This window comes from Carassius gibelio, chromosome A8 (assembly GCF_023724105.1).
Source record: "Carassius gibelio isolate Cgi1373 ecotype wild population from Czech Republic chromosome A8, carGib1.2-hapl.c, whole genome shotgun sequence".
NCBI classification, from domain to species: domain Eukaryota; kingdom Metazoa; phylum Chordata; class Actinopteri; order Cypriniformes; family Cyprinidae; genus Carassius; species Carassius gibelio.
In genome coordinates, this window is record NC_068378.1 from 10,305,050 (window position 1) to 10,327,225 (window position 22,176).

The following is a 22,176-nucleotide window of genomic DNA, read 5'->3' on the forward strand; positions in this document are numbered from 1 at the left end:
TAATGATTATTATTATTTTTATTACTATAATTCTTATTTTTATTATTATATTACTTTGAAAATGACATATTCTACTGTACAAAAGTGATATATTTCCGTCATAATCACATCACATTAGACAGAACCTTTATTTTGAAGGATTGATGTGAAGACGCTTGATTTTTGTTTTGTTTTGTTTGTGTATGTGGGATAGAGCTGCAACTATTGATTATCTTTTCTGTAAACTAATGTGACGTGTGGGCGGAGCTAAAGAATCACGAGCGCCAGTAGGCTTTTGCATTGAGAGCTTTTGGAAGCTGTGACATTAGCGTGAGGAAAAAAAAACATCATCCAAAACAAACCATGGCTAATAGTCAGATTCAGCCGTTTATTTATGATCCAGAATCAGATCCCGAGGCTGAAACTGAACGAGAGCAGCAGCAGCAACGACTCGCTCCGAGCGGGGCTCGAACCCAGGTCTCCGGCATGGGAGGCGGACGCACTAACAAGGAGGCAGAGATATTTGAAGCAGTTTTACTCACCGCCTGCGGTTCCAACACACGATCGTGACCCTTTTTCCTTGGGATTGCATCATCCTTAAGAAATAAACGATACGCAAATCCGTCGTCAAACTGGGCCTTGTGAACAAGCATCTTCGAAATGCAGGGAACAAACAAAACAACTCCGTTGATGCTCTGTAAAACTAAACTCCATCCACTGGTCCCTTAATGCTGTTTTTTTTGTTGGTAATCTGTGCAGGGTTGTCTTGCTCTGGCAACCAAAAACACACTTCTTTTGTGACTTTTCACGACGCTCTCGCTCTGATCAGTGAAGTCTGTTGTGCTCTCAGTGCTCTGCTATACGGGAGCGCACGCTCTTCCGGCAGAAGTGCCTTAGGACCCATATAAGGAAATTCCGCTCCATCTAACGTCACACAGAGCCATACTCGAAAAAAACTTTCCGAAACTTGTGACAAACCGGATTCAAACGTACAACTTTTTGAAACTTTGTCGATGTTTAGCATGGGAATCCAACTCTTTAACAGTGTAAAAAAAAACTCAGTATGCATGAAATAGCATTTCACCCCCCCCCCCCCCCCCCCTTAATCTAGTGTTCCTTTTTTTGATTAGCTAATTAATCCTTTGGATAACTTTACAAAAATGATAAGTACAACTTCTAACATAATATTGCAATTTTTATTAGTGTACAACACTATTTTATTGTATTCATCACAAATGTGACAAATTCTGTGACAATCCACATTATTTGCCTAATTCCGTTTTCATGATTGGATTCCGTGATTGCCTCCATGTTTTTCACATCGTGGAAATCGTAGGGTCCTAAGTTTCTGAAATGTTTTATATTATTGTACAGTATACATGTTTTTTGTTACGTTCTATTAAAATTCTGCTGATGTTATTTTAACTTAAAAAGGATTTTTCTCAATGTTTATGTTTCAGACTACACCCCTCCCTGGCTACACTTGCATCAGAGTTGGTGACAGTTTTATGCTTCTGAAACGTTCTTGGACTGTTCTACAAATCCTTGCCAGGTTTTGACTTATTACACCAAAATAAGATTTCTTAAAGGCTGTTTTTAGGGGAACGTACACTCCAAGCCCATGCCCATGCATTGTCATACTCATAGCACAAAGCTAGACCTAAAATGGCTGCTTGTTTTGTGTTTTATATGGTCAACTTAAATTAGTTTAAATATGTCCACAGACTTCTGCAGGGTTCATTTTGCACATTGTCTGTTTTGTAAATTGGTTAATTTTCTTCTCTCTTCATCTCATCTTTCTCTAACACATACAAAGACTGATTCTTCCATTTTGATTGGTTATTATTTTTTTTTTTTTTGAGAAAGCATTTGAATTATTGGTTGGGCACTTAAATAAATAGTGTTCTATAAGAAATACCCCCTTGGTCTTCTCTTTTCTGTCTATTTGCTGCCACTTTTTAGTATTAATGAAATGCCAGTTTGTGAATTTGTTAAAATACAGATATTTTTAATAAAGTTAATGATTGGCAAAATTGCCAGTTCTACGGTTTAGAAAAAAAAAAAAAAAACCTAGAATACAGTAATGATCCTCAAAAATCATTAATTAAAAATTAATGTTAATTTACAAAAAAAGCTGTAATTCAGAAAACTGTAAAATAACGGTACACAGCTGGAAACCCTGCTGCCAGTATATTACCGTTAATTTACAGAAAAGCTGTAATTCTGGAAACTGTAAAATAACGGTACACAGCTGGAAACCCTGCTGCCAGTATATTACCGTTAATTTACAAAACAGCCGTAATTCAGAAAACGGTAATAAAACTGTAAAATTACGGTACACTGCTGGAAACCCTGCTGCCAGTATACTACCGTTAATTTACAGGACAATTTTTTACAGTGTAGATTAAAGCTAACATGCTTTATTTAGTCCTAAACTCCTGGTCTTAGATCAATGCCAGACAAGATTAAGCAGAAATATGTCATATGACACGACTGCTCTAGGGACTGCCTACTACAAAGGCAGCTGGGAAACTCAGTTACTGTTCCGTTCAGTTTCAGAGTATCAAATTAAGAGATAGTTAATTTCTGTTTGTCTGTGTGATTTTTACTTTTAGATTGTATTATTGATTTATTTAATTTGTGGATTGATTAGAATTTGACATGTAAACATGTTTAAGCACAATGTTTAGCAGCCACTTGAAACCTTACAACTTTAAATATAAACAACAGCCACTACAATATATAATTTTGACAGGAAATACTATACTACATGAACACTACATAGACTTTTCAAATTTGATAATCTTACATTAAGAAAATAATTTACTCATCAACATGTTGTTCCAAACCTTTATGGTTTTCTTTTTGTTTCTGAAGCACAAAATTAGATTTTGCAGAGAATATCTTGGCTGCTATTTTCCATAAAAGAGTCCACATGACTTGTACACTATAAGAGCAGCCAGCATACACAACATTTTTACATGGTAGAAAGTAAGTAATAGAGGTGTGAAAGAACACAATGCCTAATAATAACATTTTTGAGTGGAAAATTTGGATAATTAAGCATGATCTACAATGCACGGTGAAAACATTAAATTACTGGACAAAGCATTTTAATAAATTACCTTTTAAAAGCTGACTAATAAGAGACTTTGTAGCTACAGTATAGTTAGGCTCAACCATAAACTTCAATAAAATCTCTAAAAAGCTTACAGAACAAACAGGAAATGAAAAAAGAACTGCTCAGAAATCCATTTGTATCAGTAACACTGTTGTGTTTTAGCTCATAGACACAGATTTCCCGCTTCAGTTCAAGCAGCAAGAATTCAACATTACTACAGTTTTTCCCACAAATTGAATACTATAAAAATATAATATAATTTATTCCTATTATGGCAAAGCTGAATTTTCAGCATCATTACTCCAGTCTTCAGTTGCACATGATCCTTCCGAATTCATTTGCTGCTCAATAATTATTTCTTATTATTATCAAATCACCAAATTATCAACTGTCCTGCTTACTATATTTGTGTAATATAGGGGTGGAACAATAGATCTATTCATACCAAACCATCACGGAATGGACATCTTGGTTTGATGCATGAAGACTTACAACGAATACAGGCAATTCACCCCCAACCCAGAAGGGGGCGCCCGCAGTAGTGCAACGCTGTTTTATAACTGGCTCCCAGCAGAAGGACTGCGAATGCTGTGAGTTTTGCACTTGAAAAGTCCACTAGCCCACTAGGAAGCGACTATGTGCTGACTCTGATTGTATCTCTCAGAGACTGACAATGGAGTATACAAACCCGATTTCAAAAAAGCTGGGACACTGTACAAATTGTGAATAAAAACAGAATTCAATGATGAGGAGGTTTCAAATTTCCATATTTTATTCAGAATACAACATAGGTGATATATAAAATGTTTAAACTGAGAAAATATTACATGTTTAGGGAAAAATAAGTTGATTTAAAATTTCATGGCATCAACACATCTCAACTAGCTGCTCAACTGTCTTAGGTCTTCTTTGTCACATCTTCCTCTTTATGATGCATCAAATGTTTTCTATGGGTGAAAGATCTGGACTGCAGGCTGGTCATTTCAGGACCCGAATCCTTCTTCTACGCAGACATGATGTTGTAACTGATGCAGTATGTGGTCTGGCATTTTCATGTTGGAAAATGCAATGTCCTCCCTGAAAGACACGACGTCTGGATGAGAGCATATGTTGTTCTGAACTTGGATATACCTTTTGGCATTGATGGTGCCTTTCCAGATGTGTAAGCTGCCCATGCCACACACACTCAACCCCATACCATCAGAGATGCAGGCTTCTGAACTGAGCGCTGATAACAACTTGGGTTGTCCTTGTCATTTTTAGTCCGGATGACATGGCATCCCAGTTTTCCAAAAAGAACTTCAAATTTTATTTTGTCTGACCACAGAACAGTTTTCCACTTTGCCACTGTCCATTTTAAATGAGCCTTGGCCCAGAGAAAACACCCTGTGCTTGTGGATCATGTTTAGATATGGCTTGGCTATGGAGTTTTAGCTGGCAACGGCGAATGGCACGGTGGATTGTGTTCACTGACAATGTTTTCTGGAAGTATTCCTGAGCCCATATTGTGATCTCCATTACAGTAGCATTCCTGTATGTGATGCAGTGCCGTCCCGAAGATTACGGCATCCAGTATGGTTTTCCGGCCTTGACCGTTACACAGAGAGATTCTTCCAGATTCTCTGAATCTTTGGATGATATTATGCACTGTAGATGAACTTCAAACTCTTTAAAATTTTTCTCTGAGAAACTCCTTTCTGATATTGCTCCACTATTTTTTGCCGCAGCATTGGGAGGCTCTTTTTATACCCAATCATGTTGCCAATTGACCTCATAAATTGCAAATTTGTCCTCCGGGTGTTCCTTATATGTACATTTAGCTTCTCAAGCCTCTTATTGCTACTTTTCCCAACTTTTTGGAATGTGTAGCTCTCATGAAATCGAAAAATCCAATATTTGGCATGACATTTCAAAATGTCTCACTTTCAACATTTGATATGTTATCTATATTCTATTGTGAATAAAATATACGTTTATGAGATTTGTAAATTATTCCATTCCTTTTTTCCTCTACTTTTTTGGAATTGGGTTTGTACTTTAAAGGCTTGTGCACTCGTTTGCAATATGGAGCTTTATGCTCGTATATCCTACCTCTCTCATTCAGCACAAATCCAAATATTCCATAATATTTCCTTATTTGCCATGTATGTGGATGCTAAACTTATTTATTATGTAAACTATAGGATTTGTAATTCAGTTGCATTCCAATGGTGACACAGAGGTGGGCGCAAAGATGTTTGGTTCACTATATTTTATTTTGATAAAGTATTATACTTTTGTAAAATAAAAATCAAAACAAATAGGATGTAGCTTAGGCCATTGAATGCTTGAATCTGATTGGCTGACCAACGTTGTGTGGTGTGCAAGTATTTTCAGGGAAACGCACAGTGAAAGTAGTTCCTGCCAGCTATCTTGACCACATTACAGTTCCATATCACTTCGCATAGTCAAGATGTTATAACAGAAATTAGCATACAGTATCTATACAGCACACAGGAATTACTGAAATCACACATGCTCGCACACGCACACTACGGAGTTGGCACAAAAATGTGTAGTTAGCGCTGCCCTGAGGTTTTTATCAGTTAGCATATATAGTGTAGCAACTTAAAGGCTACACATGACATTTCTCACAAGTGAGGTAATAACAGCGCTGTTTAGAGACGCTGCTGCAGAAGAGTGTTGAAGGATGCACGGATAGCCTAATTAACACAAGCTCTTTCACTCGCTCTTTCTTTCTCTTTCTCTGTGTGTCTCTGTCTCTCTTTTTTTCTAATAACTTCATTAATAACTGCATTAGAATGCTATCAACGGCTCAAGCCTCCATTACCAGCTTTAAAATGATGTTTTGGAACTAGCCAAAGAAGTGTATGATGAGATGCTGAAGAAATAATCCTAATCACAATAGCGATTTAAGTACAAATCCCTTTAAATATATCATCTGATTGATGTCTTGAGGTGTGGTAACCGTAGTATAAACAGAATAATTGACTCCGTGCCATTGAATTATTAGAAACATAATTCACACCCGATTTATGTATTCCTTACACACACACACACACACACACACATACATATATATATATACATATATATATATATATAAAAAAATGTTTTTTATATATATTCTGATATAGTGAACGTGCATACCGCTATGCAAAAGGCCTGTTTACTTAGGCATTTCATTTCTGTGGTGTCACACTGGGCTTCATGATAACACTGAGCTTAATCTTTCAAGTTTACAGACTTCCACCCAACCGCATTTAATGTGGAAAATTACACCTGTCACTGCAGAGCCCAGTTCATTAATGCTATTTCCAGATCTGTGGAGAAATGCGATTAAGAGTATGATGACACACAAAGACTGCAAATCCACACTTAATTATGACCAGCGTGTTTTTTTCTTCTGCATCCATCAACACTCTTCCCTATTTTCCAGATTAATTTGAGCATGCAAATAAGACTCGAAAATGAACTAAATAACTTTTGGATGAAGATTCCCCCCCCCCCCCCCCCCCACCCCCAGGTCACTAATTCAGTATTCTAACTGGAAGAAAAATTCAGATGTGCTGTTAACCATTTCCTGTCGGGTAAGATTAATATGTTAATTTAGGCTTGGCATAAGAGTTGAAAAGCTGTGTAAATTCAGTTTAAACAGCACTTTTTCCTAACTCCTTTAGATTTGATTTAATGTTTAAAGAGAGTTACAATGTCTTCTACTATTCCTATTGGAGAAACTTGTTTCGACAACAGTCATTATTTTTGCATTTCTGCTTGGTGATGTAAGCAGAATGGAAATGAAGCACTTTGGCCTTATGTATCTGCGGCATATATTTCTTTGACAACTTTTAACAACTTCAAAGTCTATTCCTAAGCACTCTTAAGTCCATCACATGGTATTCAAATCCTTCCTTTCATTTCTCTGTTGATGTCCAGTTATCCTAATCCCAAAATTACTATTTCATGAGTTGAAGAACATCTTTATTTAGACACATTAAACATGTACAGTGACCCCCAAAAGGAATTCTGACACTTCCGAAAACGAACCTTAACTTGATGCAAAACATCAAACATTCAAAACATCAAACCCTAAGGCATCTACAAACAAATGCAGAAAGAGATTCTTTCAGAACTAACTTCACTTTCCAGTCAAGGCACAAGGTCATTTTAGAAGACGTGTGAAGTCAGTTAAAATAAAGGCCACTTGCTTTGATATTCTGTTCTCTAATGCAAAGATCATCCGTGTTTCTCCAAGACACTTTTATGTCTCAGGGGTGGATTTTTATTAAAAACAAAAAAAGTTAAACATTTTATTATTATTATTATTATTATTATTATTATTATAACAGTGGAACTCTTTATTGTTTTAACCTTATTCCAGACTTCGAATCTAAAAATATGAAAATTCACCATAAAAATATGAATTATTAACTATGATGATTGAGCAAACAATGAAATAAAACATTGACCATGTCAATATTTATAGTGTAAAAATGATTTGTATTAATATTTCAAAAACTGTCGCTGCCCTTCAACTTTCATCTAAGAAATATATTTTTCTCAAAAAAGTTGTGTACTTGTTTACCAATGAAACAACAATGTTAGTTAAGAGCTTGAAATGAAACCTATTAAATAAAACTAGAGTGTTAAAAGTGTTTCAGATATTTTTCAAAGTCCACAGGACCAACAGTCCCCATAACTGAAGAAACGCACTCATATATTCACATCTCGCTTAAGTGGCCTAGTTATTTTTTAAAGATATTACATTACAAAGGTCCTGCTCGGTCTGCAGTGAAAGAATAAAAACATCTCTTGCCTCGTTTTGTCCAAATTTTGAGTGAGGAGCTTATTAGATTACACAGACAATATGTACTGTACGTATTACCTTTTCTTCTTTTTTTTTCTCGCTTTGGTGTATGTTTTCACAAGGTGTATATTTTCAAAAATCATAGTACAAAAATCCAAACTGATCACACTTGTAACATCACTAGCCGACTGCTGTTACCCGGATGAGCCTGTGTTATTAGCTTTTACTGGCTGTTGTCGAGGGATATCATATCAAGGAATTTCACCACTGACTAATCAGAATCAAGTATTCCACAGAGCCGTGTAATAATCTGCGATAACAACTGGCTGGATGTACATTATCCCTTATGTAATGTGCAGATAGTAAAGCCATCTGTTTACATCCATCTCTGATCTGTCTTTATCCATCTCTTAGCACCATTGTGCTAAGACAATGCAGAAAAATGCACTTGATGATCTGTTGTAATATTACTAATTTATTAATTACTAATTACTCATTTGAAACTGAGGATGGGCTAGTTTATGGTAACTGACCTCTGTCCATAGCTAGACTCTTTACGGCGACAATGCAGAGTCACGATCCTGTGACCTTCTGTTCTGACATCTTGACTAACCATCCAGAGAGTTGGGTTACTGGGTCGAGCGCCAAGGAACGCCACTCCATCTTTTAACTTCACCCTGCAGTGTAGAGAAAGACAATAAAGAGACAAACATCAATGCACTACAATGAATACTTCTCAAAAGCACATATCATTCAGAAAATCAAGTGTTTGGTTGATTCTGGCATTATCTTTTATTGTACATACATAATGGCCAATGCAAAAAAAGAAAAGAAAAGAACAGAAAAAAAGCCCAATCAAGGTGTAGTTATTGCAGTGCTTTCCATTTCCAAAGCATTCAGTTACAGTATGCCAGCGGCTTAACATAACACATTACTTGAATGTCAACTGTGCAGACTACTTTCTACAGGACCTATGGCTCTCCACTATCTCTCTCTGCATTACACTAAATGAGAGATTTCTATGGAGCTGACTGAGTCCTGCAACTGTTAAAGTGCTTCGGTCTCTCTTTGGTCTCTCCTTTATGGCCTTCACTTGACCTACCGGAGGACAATCCACAATTATATTGAGCATTTAACCAGACACCTGATTAGAACTATTATAAGCTTTTATTTTTGCTAGCTCAAGAGCTCTCATAGTTAAGTAAAGCCTGCAGTAGATGTTTTACCTACCCCTTAAGTTGAACTACTCAGTAGAGCTAAATGTCAATTTACTTATTGTAAATAAAATCACTTTTGAATGATCTTATGATAAAATGAAGATACATGCACATTCAGATAAATGCATTTTATTAATACATAAAATAAAATTAATAGAATTTCATACAGAACATCATATGTGTGTGTGTTGATTTGATTCTCAAGAAACATTTATTGTTAAAATCAATGTTGTGCTCCTTAATAGTTTAGTGGCATCCTCTTTTTCAGGATTATTTGATAAAAGGAAAGTTCCAAAGAACAGCATTAATTTGAAATAGAAATCTTTTATAACATTATAAATATTGTTTTGTGCCGTGCATGCTGCTGTGTTGCAACTCTTTTCCCAGTGAAAATAAAGTGGGAACTCATGGTTAACATCTACTGTGCACAATGGCCTTAAGAGTTTCAGCGACTAGTAGGATCCAATAATCCAATACTGTGCACCCAGGAAAAAAAAAAAACATACAAAAGAATAATAGTCAAACTGAAAGAGCTACTGGGGAGAAAGGCGGGGAATTTAGGCCAATTCACCCAGACACACTAGCGTGTCATCGGTAATGAAAAAGCAGAGTGGATGTGAGCTTGAATAGATTTCATTTTCCCCGCGCTCTGAACCGCTCAAGGCCAGCAGAGGTAGAGAGCAGCAGAGGTACAGGCAGACCACAAACCGGTAATAGGATGACAAATGTCCAGCGAACAGCCGATCAAAAGACTCGGTTGGGGGTGGGACTGCATTAGCATGTGACAAGGGGCCATAATTGACCCAGGGGAGATAACAGATGGAAAGGGACCTGAAATGAGAGTGGTCTAGCTTGGCCACACATCCCTCATTACAAGCCTCCTGTGATCCTTGCAGACCGGCCCTACAATTCATAATTGGTTTCACCACTGGGCGTTTGTTCGAGCACACGGTGCTTCATTAAATTTGTTAAAGCTGGTCTATGAACAGATGTGGTCAGATGGAGAATAATGAGCTGAGTGATGTTCTGAGAACAGGATATATCAACAAATATGAGTGTCTGGCTAGTTTGCTAATGTTTATCTTTACACTCCAGTCTCGAAAGACTAGGGCAAAGGACAACTGTCCCTAAATCTGCAGCTGGTCTCTGACCAACATGCTTAAAGTATAAAGGGTGGCAGATTGTGGTGTCACAGTAGATCAACTCGTATTCTTGGCAGAAGCATCATACAGTACCCCTGTGGCTGAACCCAAGTCTGCAGCTGATGCTTTTTGCATACTCTACAACTCCTTTAATAACAGTCTGCAGCTCACATGTTATCTCAGTACAAGAACATGCTAAATGCATGCATATTGTAAAGGACTGTTTTGAAACCTAATGCTTATACAAACTGACTCAAAGTGCCTTTACCTCTCCTAACAAGAACCAACATCTTTAAAGCTCAGTGTGAAGAGAGACAAAATCTGAAACTCACAAGATTTCAAACATTTCTGTACAAACTCACAAACCAGCAATGATTTCCCATAATAATCAAATTTTTGCTGTCAAAATATATCTGATCTACAATGTGTTGCTGTCATTGTATTTTTTGTTGTTGTTGTTGTTGTAATAAAATTGTTAAATAGTGCATGTGCACCTTTATTATTATTATTTTTTGTTAATTCACATACCTCTCATTTGAAACAAACACATCCAAATCAAATTCATGATGTATCATTTGGTTGCTAAACTATAATTTATTTTGAAAACATCACTTGTGGCCCAATATCTGTGTACAACAACCTTGACGTGCACACCCCTACTGTACATTGTACTGATATCTGTGTGTGTGTGTGTTCGTGTATGTGTGTATATCCGGCCATTCTTGACATGAAATGCATTGCATAAGTATCAATGAAATACAAGTTGCGGCATGTCTCAAATGATACTTAAGTTTTAACTGGGTCAAAAGGCACTCTTAAGTTCAACTTACTACATTAAACATAAATTTTATATACAATCCATTCTTATTTAATTGCAAATAAGACGCCCCTGTCTTGCGCGAGGAGATTGCTGTCCTGTTGGCGAAGGATGCAATCGAGCCGGTCCCTCCAGCCGAGATGAGGACGGGGTTTTACAGCCCTTACTTCATCGTGCCCAAGAAAAGCAGTGGCCTTCGACCTATCCTGGATCTGCGAGTCTTGAATCGGGCCCTACACAAGCTCCCGTTCAGGATGTTGACGCAGAAACGCATTATCAAATGCATCCAGCCCCAGGAATGGTTTGCAGCGATCGACCTGAAAGACGCGTACTTTCATGTCTCTATCCTCCCTCGTCACAGACCGTTTCTGCGCTTTGCTTCGAGGGTCAGGCATGGCAGTACAATGTCCTCCCCTTCGGGCTCTCCCTGTCCCCCCATGTCTTCAAAAAGGTCGCGGATGGCGCCCTTGCCCCACTCTGGGAAGTGGGCATCAGGATCCTCAACTATCTCGACGACTGGCTCATTATGGCCCGGTCCCGAGAAGAGTTGTGCGATCACAGGGACTTCGTGCTCCGGAACCTCAGTCAGTTGGGGCTTCAGGTCAACCGGGAGAAGACCAAGCTCTCCCCTGTGCAGAGAATCTCTTATCTCGGTATGGAGTTAGACTCGGTGAGTATGACGGCACGTCTCACCAGCGAGCGTGCCCAGTCAGTGCTGAACTGCCTGAGTTCCTTCAGAGGCAGGACAGTGGTACCACTGAAACACTTTCAGAGGCTCCTGGGGCATATGGCATCCGCAGCCGCAGTCACGCCGCTCGGGTTGCTTCATATGAGACCACTTCAGCACTGGTTACACTCCCAAGTCCCGAGATGGGCATGGCGCCGCGGTACACATCGTGTCACCGTCACACTAATGTGTCGCCGCCTATTCAGCCCCCGGTCGGACCTTGCTTTTCTACGGGCCGGCGTGCCCTTAGAACAAGTGTCCCGGCACGTTGTTGTCACAACAGATGCCTCTAACTCGGGCTGGGGCGCGACATGCAACGGGCAGGCAGCTTCAGGGTCCTGGACAGGACCTCGACTGCTTTGGCACATCAACTTCCTGGAGTTGCTGGCAGTGCATCTAGCTTTGCGACGGTTTCATCCGCTAGTGCTGGACAAGCACGTGTTGGTCCGCACGGACAACACTGCGGCTGTTTCGTACATCAACCGACAGGGCGGTCTACGATCACGTCGCATGTCTCAACTCGCCCGCCATCCCCTCCTCTGGAGTCAGACGTGGCTCAAGTCGCTGCAGACTGTCCACATCCCGGGGGAGCTCAATCGTGCAGCCAACGCGCTCTCACGACAGCTCACTTTCCCCGAGGAATGGCGACTCCATCCCCAGACGGTCCACCTTTTCCTAAGGGCTCGCTTCCCCATTGTCTTGCCAGCTGAAAGAACAAATAGGGAAGATTTGAAGCAATCTTTCACTGAAGGTTGAAATCCCTTTCATTAACTTTGTGTGGGCGGAACAGCAGCATGGCCTTCTCCAGCAGCGATGTACTCACCCTTTGGCCCCTTCGTTACCACGGTCAGTGAATTTAAGCTGGGGCTTTGGGAAGGTTACGACCTTAAGCGTAGCTTTTGTGGCACGCCAGGGCTTGTCAACAATTGCAGTGCCACAGGGTTGTGACGAGGTTCAGGTTGTGGCGTTTTCCATAGGACCCCATTTGTCGGTCGACATAATTCGTAGTGACCGACAGATAGGGAACGTCTCGGTTACGTACGTAACCCTAATTCCTTGATGGAGGGAACGGACACGTTATGTCCCCATGCCACAACTTTGAACCATTCGCTGTTGCCGGGACACATTCTCGGCTCCTCAGCATAAAACCTAATGAGTGGATGCACCTGTCGCCCTATTTATACCCGTTGGCACGAGGAGTGGCTCAGGTGTGTTAATCCACTAGCCAATTTCATTGGTGTTTTCTCTTAAAATCAGAGATGATTGGCCTCCCAAGTGAGACCCCATTTGTCGGTCGACATAACGTCTCCGTTCCCTCCATCAGGGAACGAGGGTTACGTACGTAACCGAGACGTTTTACATAATGTACTCAAAAACATATTTTTAATAAATCTCAAAATTCTATATCTAACTAAAGAGAGCTGAGAAATTGAAGTTCACTGAAAAATATGAACTTGCTATTAGATTTCACAAATAATTACAAAGAAATTACAATGATCACATTGTAGAAATTCTGAAGTAAAATCTCTTGTAAAACTTAAATTTCTTGCCCAATAACTAATTTTACAGCATTGGTACTGCCAGAAGCTTGCTGAATATTTCCCCATTCCTTCAAAAGCACCTACAGACTGATTTTTAGAGGGATTTAAGGAGGAAACCTTTGATGGCCCGTTACTTTTGTTACAGAAGACTGCATTTATGTCACAAATGCAAATAGTGAACAAGCAGTGAAATACTGTCTCTGCAAGACTCCATAGCTTCTGAAATGTAAATTCAGCTGAAGCAGAAAATAAAGTTAGGAATAAAGTTAAAGAAAAACAAAGAATAAAACAGGTAAAAAAAAAAAAAAGAAAAAAAAAACTGGGGCACTGTGTCTATATATACAGTAAACATGCTGTGTAAATAAATCTAAATAAGTTCAGGTAAAACAATGTAAATTATAAATATGCAAAGCAATAAGTTACTCAATATATAACAGCTAGTGTATGCAAAAAGTACAGCAGTGTGAGGAGGCAGGGATGTTAAAAGTCAGTTACAGATCTTAAATCTGTGTTCTGTGGTGCTTTCACTCACCCTGGCTGTTCAAGCTTTGATTACGAACAGGACGGATCTGTGTCCTTTTCATACTGAAACTGTAAATACCCTGAGAAAGGTTCAAGAGCACATTAGAGGTCCCTGTTCTGACACACGCAGAGTGAAATGGTCATTCAAAGAGAGTGAATGGCTGCTGTTAGAGCAGGCCGCTGAAACATCCGATCGCTGTGAGCTGTTTGTCTTTCTCAGTTTGAACAAAACTAAATGGAAAGCAACAGCACCCCTCATGAAGCTTTCTTTCACAGAATTATTAATGCTTCACCTATTTGTGCTCCTCTCGCTCTCTCTCTCTCTCTCATGGATTCCTCCATACATAACGATGAGATAAGTGAGATGGGAAGTTGCTCCCTAGGTAACAGTATGAGAAAATAAAAACACCAGCAAAATTCAATAAGTCTTGTCTCTGAGTGCTCCTGGGAGCCCCTCTCTGGTGGTCCCCTGCCTGTGAGTTAGTGACTCACGCTGCACACATGCACGCTCGCCATGGTTACGCCGAAATATAGTCATTTACAATTTAAACACAAACAATTTCTGATAAAGTAATAGATACCATGATAATAAACTTATAATTAGCAGTATCACACTCACAATCGAGTTGCTGGTCACACTCACAGCAGTTTACACAACACGAAAATGTATTCAACAGATAAATAAACAAGAAGTAATTATTGAGTAACTTAAGTTTAAACACAACATTGGCTTTTATTTTGACATATTTAGACTTAAAAATATAGATGAAATAGATAAAATCCTACAAAAGTTGTGCAATCCCACACAGAAATCACAAAACCATATCCAGTTAATTCCAGTGCATCCAAAGCATCAATGAAAGTCAGCATTTCAGCCCTGATAATTCTAGGAAACCCAGTAATGGGGGGGGGGGGTCCATGTTGTAATGTGTCTGGGGTATCCCTGCTGTCTCCTGTCAGGCCAGACAGAGAGCCACTCACTCGGCAGATGCTCTGTAACAGTGGTGACATCTATGAGAGCCAACAGAAGGGTAACGAGGGCTGACTGAGGACGTTAAATGGGGGGAGATTCTGCGTTGTAGTTGTCAGTGTTCTATCTATGGCAAAGTGCCTCTCTTGTTTTTTTTCCATTTTGCTGAGGGCAGATGTTTTTGTGCGTGTGCATGTTCACTAGGGAATATAACTCCTTCGATTTCGCTGGTGTACTTCTGAGGTGAAGTTGTGCGTATGTGCGCTCCTTCTGTCTGCTTTCCAGTTCCCAGGGCGTGACTCCACAGTCTGCTCTGTAAATCAACATCTTGTTAAGTAAATCTGTTTCGCTGTATCCTTTCTCTTTCTCTCGCTCACTAACTCATTCCACTCTACTGCACGACAGATTGTTTCATAAACATACACATTTATCATTTACATCACTTGTTCATTTCAGCATATATATCTTTTCCCAGCATGAAGTTCACTTCATAAAGTTGATGATTCCTTCATTTATTCTGTCTGTGTCATAAAAGTAGATCAGTCATAAACACAGCATCATCCCTGATTTGCTACAAGAATGTAAATCTATGGGCATTTTAAGGAGCTCTCACATTTGCAGCAACCAAAGAGCTTCATTAAAACTGAAGGAAATGTTTTATGTGATGTCAAATCAGCAGATGGAATTTCACCCTTTCAAAAAAAAAAATCAGGCATTGGTAAAACCTCTACTATACTATAGTCCTAATGATATAATAGTGATACATGTGTTACTGTAGATGCAGTGACTACCAGTAAGGGAGCAGATCAGTGGAGCCGATCCATGAAGGCAAGAAGGAAGCAAACTTAATGTTATCGTGAGCAATTTCACATTCAGGATGTAATAAAAAAAAAGAAAAAGAGGAAAATGATTCATGCATCGATAACCGTTCATCTTGTTCATGCTATGATGTATTACTCACTGCTTCAATTTATACACAAATGCCGTCTCTGCAGAATCACAATTTTAAGCTGCCTGAAAGCTGATTTCTAGCCAGAGTATACAGCATCTTATTTCTGATCAGGTTTTTAAGATATGAATGTTACAGCATTTTAGCAGCCAAACAACCAGCCGACCTCTGGCAATAAAGTCTGTCTGTGTGTACTCTCATTTGACATTTTTATGATTTAATTATTCAGAGCTGCTTTTAATGATGATCAGAGTCACTGTCCTAAACACCCTCATTATAGCAAATCAACTTCTGAGTATAATTACCATAAACTTCCACAAACTGCACCTGATTCAGATTTACATTACATTTGGCATTTATGCATTTAGCAGATGCTTGTATTCAAAGAAACAGAAAGTTTTTTTTTTTTTTTTTTTTCATAAACATTTTCCATTTACCTCCATTTATATACTTACATATATAACCAATAAAATAATTTTGGGTCAGTATTATTTATTTATTATTTTGTTTAACATTTTCAGTTTCAAATAAATGCTGTTCTTTTAAACTTTCTATTCATCAAAAAAAAAAAAAAAAAAATCCAGAATTTTTTTTTTTTTTTACCATGTTTTCCGTAAAAAAAATACCAATATAATACCAACACCTAACTTTTCAATGACAGTGTCTCCATAACCTAACCTAAACCTAACTCTCTCTCTCTCTCTCTCTCTCTCTATATATATATATATATATATATATATATATATATATATTAAGCCGATATTTAAGTTATATTGATTACTGGAAATGTTGGTTAACACAACGTAGTGGATTTCAGGTTTTTGTCTTTGGGGGGACATTCAGGCCCATTCTAAACCTCAACATCAACACACAAACACTATTATAATTTCTGCTTCATTCAATCACTGAGCAATATGCCAATCCACCTATAAAGAATGGATAATTCAGCAACAGCATCCTCGTTGAAACTATCCATTTCACCAAATATCTGTTGTATTGTGTTTAAAATTGATGCACAAGTGTCTGGATGGAGCTTGACTGTCCTGACCTGTTATTCTCCCAACAGATGCATGGTGTGTGGACCAAGAAGAGCATTCCCCCTACAGTGGAAGAGATCTTTATGAAGCTCATTTTTGACTGGGAACACAATTAAAGGCTTTAATAAACTTTGATAAAGATATTCCGACTAAAATGTTTAGGTTCAAATAACTTCTCAATAAAGCAAGTTGATACTTAATATTCAAAACAAAAAGAAAAAAACTAATTACAAAGTAAGTTAATCAAATCCTTTTATTTATTTGTTAACAGTGTCTTTGTCTTCTGTTGAACACACAATATTTGATTTTTTATTTCGATCTTTTTTTTTTCAGTGTTGTTTTGATTCCCATGAAACATTCTTTAAATATTATATTTACAGTATAGTTGCATTTCAAAAATCTATAATCTAGCATACTGTTGTACAATGATTTGCTAGCCTATTTACAGTATTGAGAATAAACTTCAGGGTCTGAAACTTCAGTGTCTCAACTTACTAGAACTTCAGACGTTTGGCTTATAACAAGTAAGAAATATGCAGCTGCATGGAAGGGTTTGCCAATTAAATCCCTCTTTCTGTGTAAACAGTGAATGTTTGAAAGATTGCGAGATCGTCATACAGTGAGCATTCAGAATTCATCTAAATTCATTTCATCTGCTCTCATAGTCTAGAGAAGGCTTCAGTGATTTTTTTACTGAAAATGGGAACAGGTAATTGCATTTGACCCATACAGTCTGTAAAAAGGGGAATTTCTGAAATTAAGCTTAGTCTTAGAGATCAGAAAGTGTCATAATATAACACAGAGAGTATATTCTGCATATATTTGTAGACACATTCATGTTTCTGAGTTTCCCGCATTACTAAACAGAATATTTATATTACGTTTATTTATATAGCACATTTCATATACACAATGGTTATTAAAAGTGCTTTACATCATTTAAAAATGATTTCAAAATTGATTTAAGAAGTTTGTAGAGTTTAAAACAGTTAAGAATAGAAAATGATTATACATCAAATATAGTGCAATCAGTTCAGACATTGCACAGTGCTCATTCAGTAAATGCAGTAAATGCACAGCTGAACAGATGAGTTTTGAGTCAGTATTTAGCACATCTGATCTCTTCTGGAAGCTGATTCCAACAGCGGGCACCATAATAATTAAAAGCAGATTCCCCTTGTTTTGTGTGAACCCTTGGTATTTCTAAATGACTCGATCCTAACAGAGTGGTCTGTTAGGTGTATATTCAGTGAACATATCTGCCATTTATTTTGGTCCTAGGCCATTGCGTGATTTATGAACGTGTAAAAGTACTTTAAACTTTTAAAGATTTTCAATTTCTTTGTTTGTGTTTGCACCTGTGCATTAATAGCTCTTATCATGTCTACCACAACATCCCTGTAAAAGCACAAGTACGTCTCTAATAACCTGTGACGACAAGTATGATATACACAATAAAAAGCACTGATGTCTTTCTCTGTCTCGTGCTTTCATGCTCTTACATATTTTCTTTGTCACTCGATAATTTTCAAATACAATAACATGTCCATTAAACTCTGTACTTATGTTATTAGTGTCAAGTCAATAGAATAGAATAGAATGTGATGTAAATAAAGTAAAACTCTAAAGCCACTCTTGGTCTGCTCATTGCTCATGCCATGTCTTTGAATTGTTTTCATATTTTTATTATTGGCAAATAATAATGCTGATTTATTTAATACATTTATCAGGAAATAATCAATATGATTCTAATTTAAACATAAAGCATTTCATGTAATCTTGGTTTATAATTATTTGAGATCTCCAAGACTCGGCTTTAGCTTTTAAATAAGTGTCTTTTACCTTCTTTCTTTCTTTTTTAGTCTTTCATTTTGTAGTGTCTTTCATATGATCAAATGCCAGGTCTTACAAATTTTGAAAAGGAAATGATTTAATGTTAGTTTGACATAATAAGACACAACAGTCCTTAGTCATGAAACACAAACAAAACATATCTTTCTGTAAATCATTCGTAAAATCATTAGTACGTCAATTTCCATTCAAATCAATTCCATTTAGGTGAGAATGGATTTATGAACAATTTACACAGAAGTTTGTGATGCTCAGGTTCCATGAATACATCCAGATGTTATTGCAGAACATTTACATTGAAACACTGATATTTACTCTAATCTCTTCTCAAAATTGCTCTGAATCTTCAATTTGCATGTGAATTGCTAATACAGTTAGCTGAACCCCCAGAATACAAAGGGCTAATCATTAGCAGGAAATTGACTGTGACTCATTCGCTTCAGCAGATAAATATTGCCCCATAAATGGCTAAAGCTAATAGTTTTATAATATTGTCCAAATGTTTGTGGCTGCTTCTTATTTACTTATATAACATCACCAATAACACATGCATACGGTTCATGAACAGTAAAAAAACAAGAATTTTCAATACTGATTTCATAAGAAGACCCTGTGTGTGTCCAATATATCCAATATGTCCTATATTAGACCTGGAATCACAAACACATAATAAAGTCATATATTATATCAATATATATATATATATATATATATATATATTTTCTTTCTTTCTTTCTTTTCGTACACACTGATCCTGCTGGATTTCTATGGATGTCCTGCCCATGAACAGGACTCACCGTTAAATTTCTTTTCTTTTCAAACTTTTCTCATCTTTTTAAATCATCACATTCGATTCGACATGAGAATGCTAACAGCTATCCATGTCCAGGCTTTATAGACAGAACGTGCTTCAACTGTACTGAACCTGCAACAGGACATAATAATAATAATGCAATTCTATGCAATTTAACAGTACTGTAATAATGACTGACTTGCTTTGGCCAAAAGAGAGCACCTGCGATGTCAGAACACTATCAGACTGCTAAACAAAATCCTGCATTAATATTTTTCCGATCCTGGAGATTGTCTGAGCACAGAGATTTCAGGATAAGATGGTAACATGCCCTGAAGGACAGCTCTTCTTCTGAATTTCAGGGCTATGCTCACTAAATACGTTCACTCTACAAAAGCTGTCACTGGGGCAGTACCTTTTCAAAAGGTACACTTTTGAACATTTTAGGTAATAATATGTACACTTTAGATACTTATATGTGTCTTTAAGGTACCAATATGGACTGTTTAGGTACAAAGGTGTGTCTTTTGAAAAGTTAAATGATCCCCCCCCCCCATGACAGCTTCTGTACCTTTTTTGAAGCATTACGAAGCAAATGAGGATCACCTGAGTTCACTTGCTCAAAATGTGACATAAATGGCTTGTTAATAATTTGTAGCTAGTAGCATCTCTATTTTAAGGTTGATTCTCCCTAACACTAAAACAAATGATGAACTAAGTCGACAGTACCCGCCATGTAACTTTAAAGCCCATGAAATGACTGTTGAAATAAGTGAGATGGAAACGAAATAGAATATATAACAAACAAAATGAAGATAGAACAGACCGAATAGTGCTAGAATGATTTGGGAGCAATGGGCAAACATAAATGAAAGATTCTGAGTCTGAAAACAGCTCTTTTATTCCTCCATCTCACTCCAGCACAGAATGAACATTTAATCCATTCAGTTATTTTAAACAGGTTAATATCTGTGGCTCTCCTATTTGTGTTCACACCAGGAGAAAGCTATAATGCCTAAACAGTCATGTCAATTTCATTAAGGTCACTGTTGGCCATCTAGGCACTTCCTATGAAGCCAATGAGGTGATTCCCACTTCTCAAAAGACCAAAAAACATCCGCAATATCATAAAAATGAAATGAAATTCAAGAAATTTGAGATGATTTGAGATGAGAATAACTGATATTAAATTCAGTTAAATTATATTTATGTTACAAGACATGACATTTGACATGACATTTAAAATATAAGATTAGAAATGTGATGGGATATATACATATTTTATATCCTAAAAAGCCATATGAGCCCGGAGACATTCCAATCACAATTCATTCAATTAGTTATCTCAGTTCCATCAACCATGATCCTCATTTCATGATCACAACAGAAGTTCACAGTCCCCAGCCAAAGACTTGGCTGATAATGACTAGATGATGTAAAGATCTTTGTCACAAGTCTCTCTCAGTCCTCAAAACCCCTTCCACTCATTTATATTTATATACTGTGCGAGGCTGTGATGTCATATTTTGAGACCAGATAAAATCAAGCCTTCTGAATGCTGGCTATGAATTAGTACAAAAAAATAGCAAGAGGACCACTGGAATGATAAAAAGCCTCTTTGGCCCCAGAGAATGCATCTCATTCCAAGCTGGTGTAGAGTATGAACATTGTTGCCAGTGTTGGGAATAGAATAGAATAGAATAGAATAGAATAGAATAGAATAGAATTCAAACAGGGTCATTTCTCCACAGTGGCGGGGTCAGCTGAATAATATAGGTGGACCTGGGTGGTCCTAAAGTTTATTAGTGTTTGCAAATGTTTATTAGTAATGCAGCAGAATGTGACATTTCTAATGAAAATACATCAAATGCATGACAACCCAGAACCCAGTGCCCAATGCCATCGAGAACAGATTTCGTCACTCCGATAAATGTGCATGAAACCTTAAAATACAACATTTCGGAACACAAACTGTTTAGATACTGTGTTGAGTGGGGCGGGGCTGAGAGAGGCGGGAATGGAGCGAGGCCGGTGGAGTGATTGGAAAATGAGCAACACCTGCTCCACTCACCGGTCTCGAGTCCCACAGAGGAGATGGAAGGATACAAAAGAGGATCGACGACAGAGAAGGATGAGAGAGGACCAGGCCTGGGCTTAAGTTTGTGTTGTGGTTTTGTTTGTGTACGGTAGTTGTCCGCGATGGGCTGTCATGCTGTTTTGTGTTTATTTGGTTGCTAAAGTTTCATTTTGAATGTCCGCCAGTTCCCACCTCCTTCTTCCCGAGATTATGAAGTTTGTATATTGTTACAGATAATTTTGATTTTTCTGGCCATTTAAAAACAGCACTGCATGTACAGATAACTTCATGTGGGTCAAAAGTCTTTTCACAGTTGGATCCCAGGGCAGTTTGGCAATTTATTGTCTCCGGTGGATAATTAGAGTTTGAACCAGCTAGCCTGCCCTAGATCTATCTCTACATTATAAAATAAGTGCCATCCTGGCCTGTAAAAAATTTTGGTAACACAAGAATTTCTTAAGAGAAGACTTTTGCACAATTATCCACTTATGAGACTTTAATAGGTTGATCTCTTACCTAAGCCATTTTTCAGAAGAGGAGACCTACTTTTGCATGAAACTTAGCGGGGGGTCATTTCATGAAGGATATTGTAATGTTCTCTTCTCCACAGAAGAAAATCCATTGTG

General features: G+C 37.7%; 1 protein-coding gene across 1 annotated transcript in view; it reads right to left on the minus strand.

Moving 5' to 3' along the window:
• The window catches only part of LOC128018116 (transmembrane protein 132C-like), a 193,961-nt gene that overhangs the window by 94,184 nt on the left and 77,601 nt on the right, over nt 1-22,176 (minus strand). Inside the window, exon 4 of the mRNA XM_052603486.1 lies at nt 8,441-8,584. Within this exon, the coding sequence (XP_052459446.1) occupies nt 8,441-8,584 (144 nt within the window). The remainder of the gene's footprint in view (nt 1-8,440; nt 8,585-22,176) is intronic.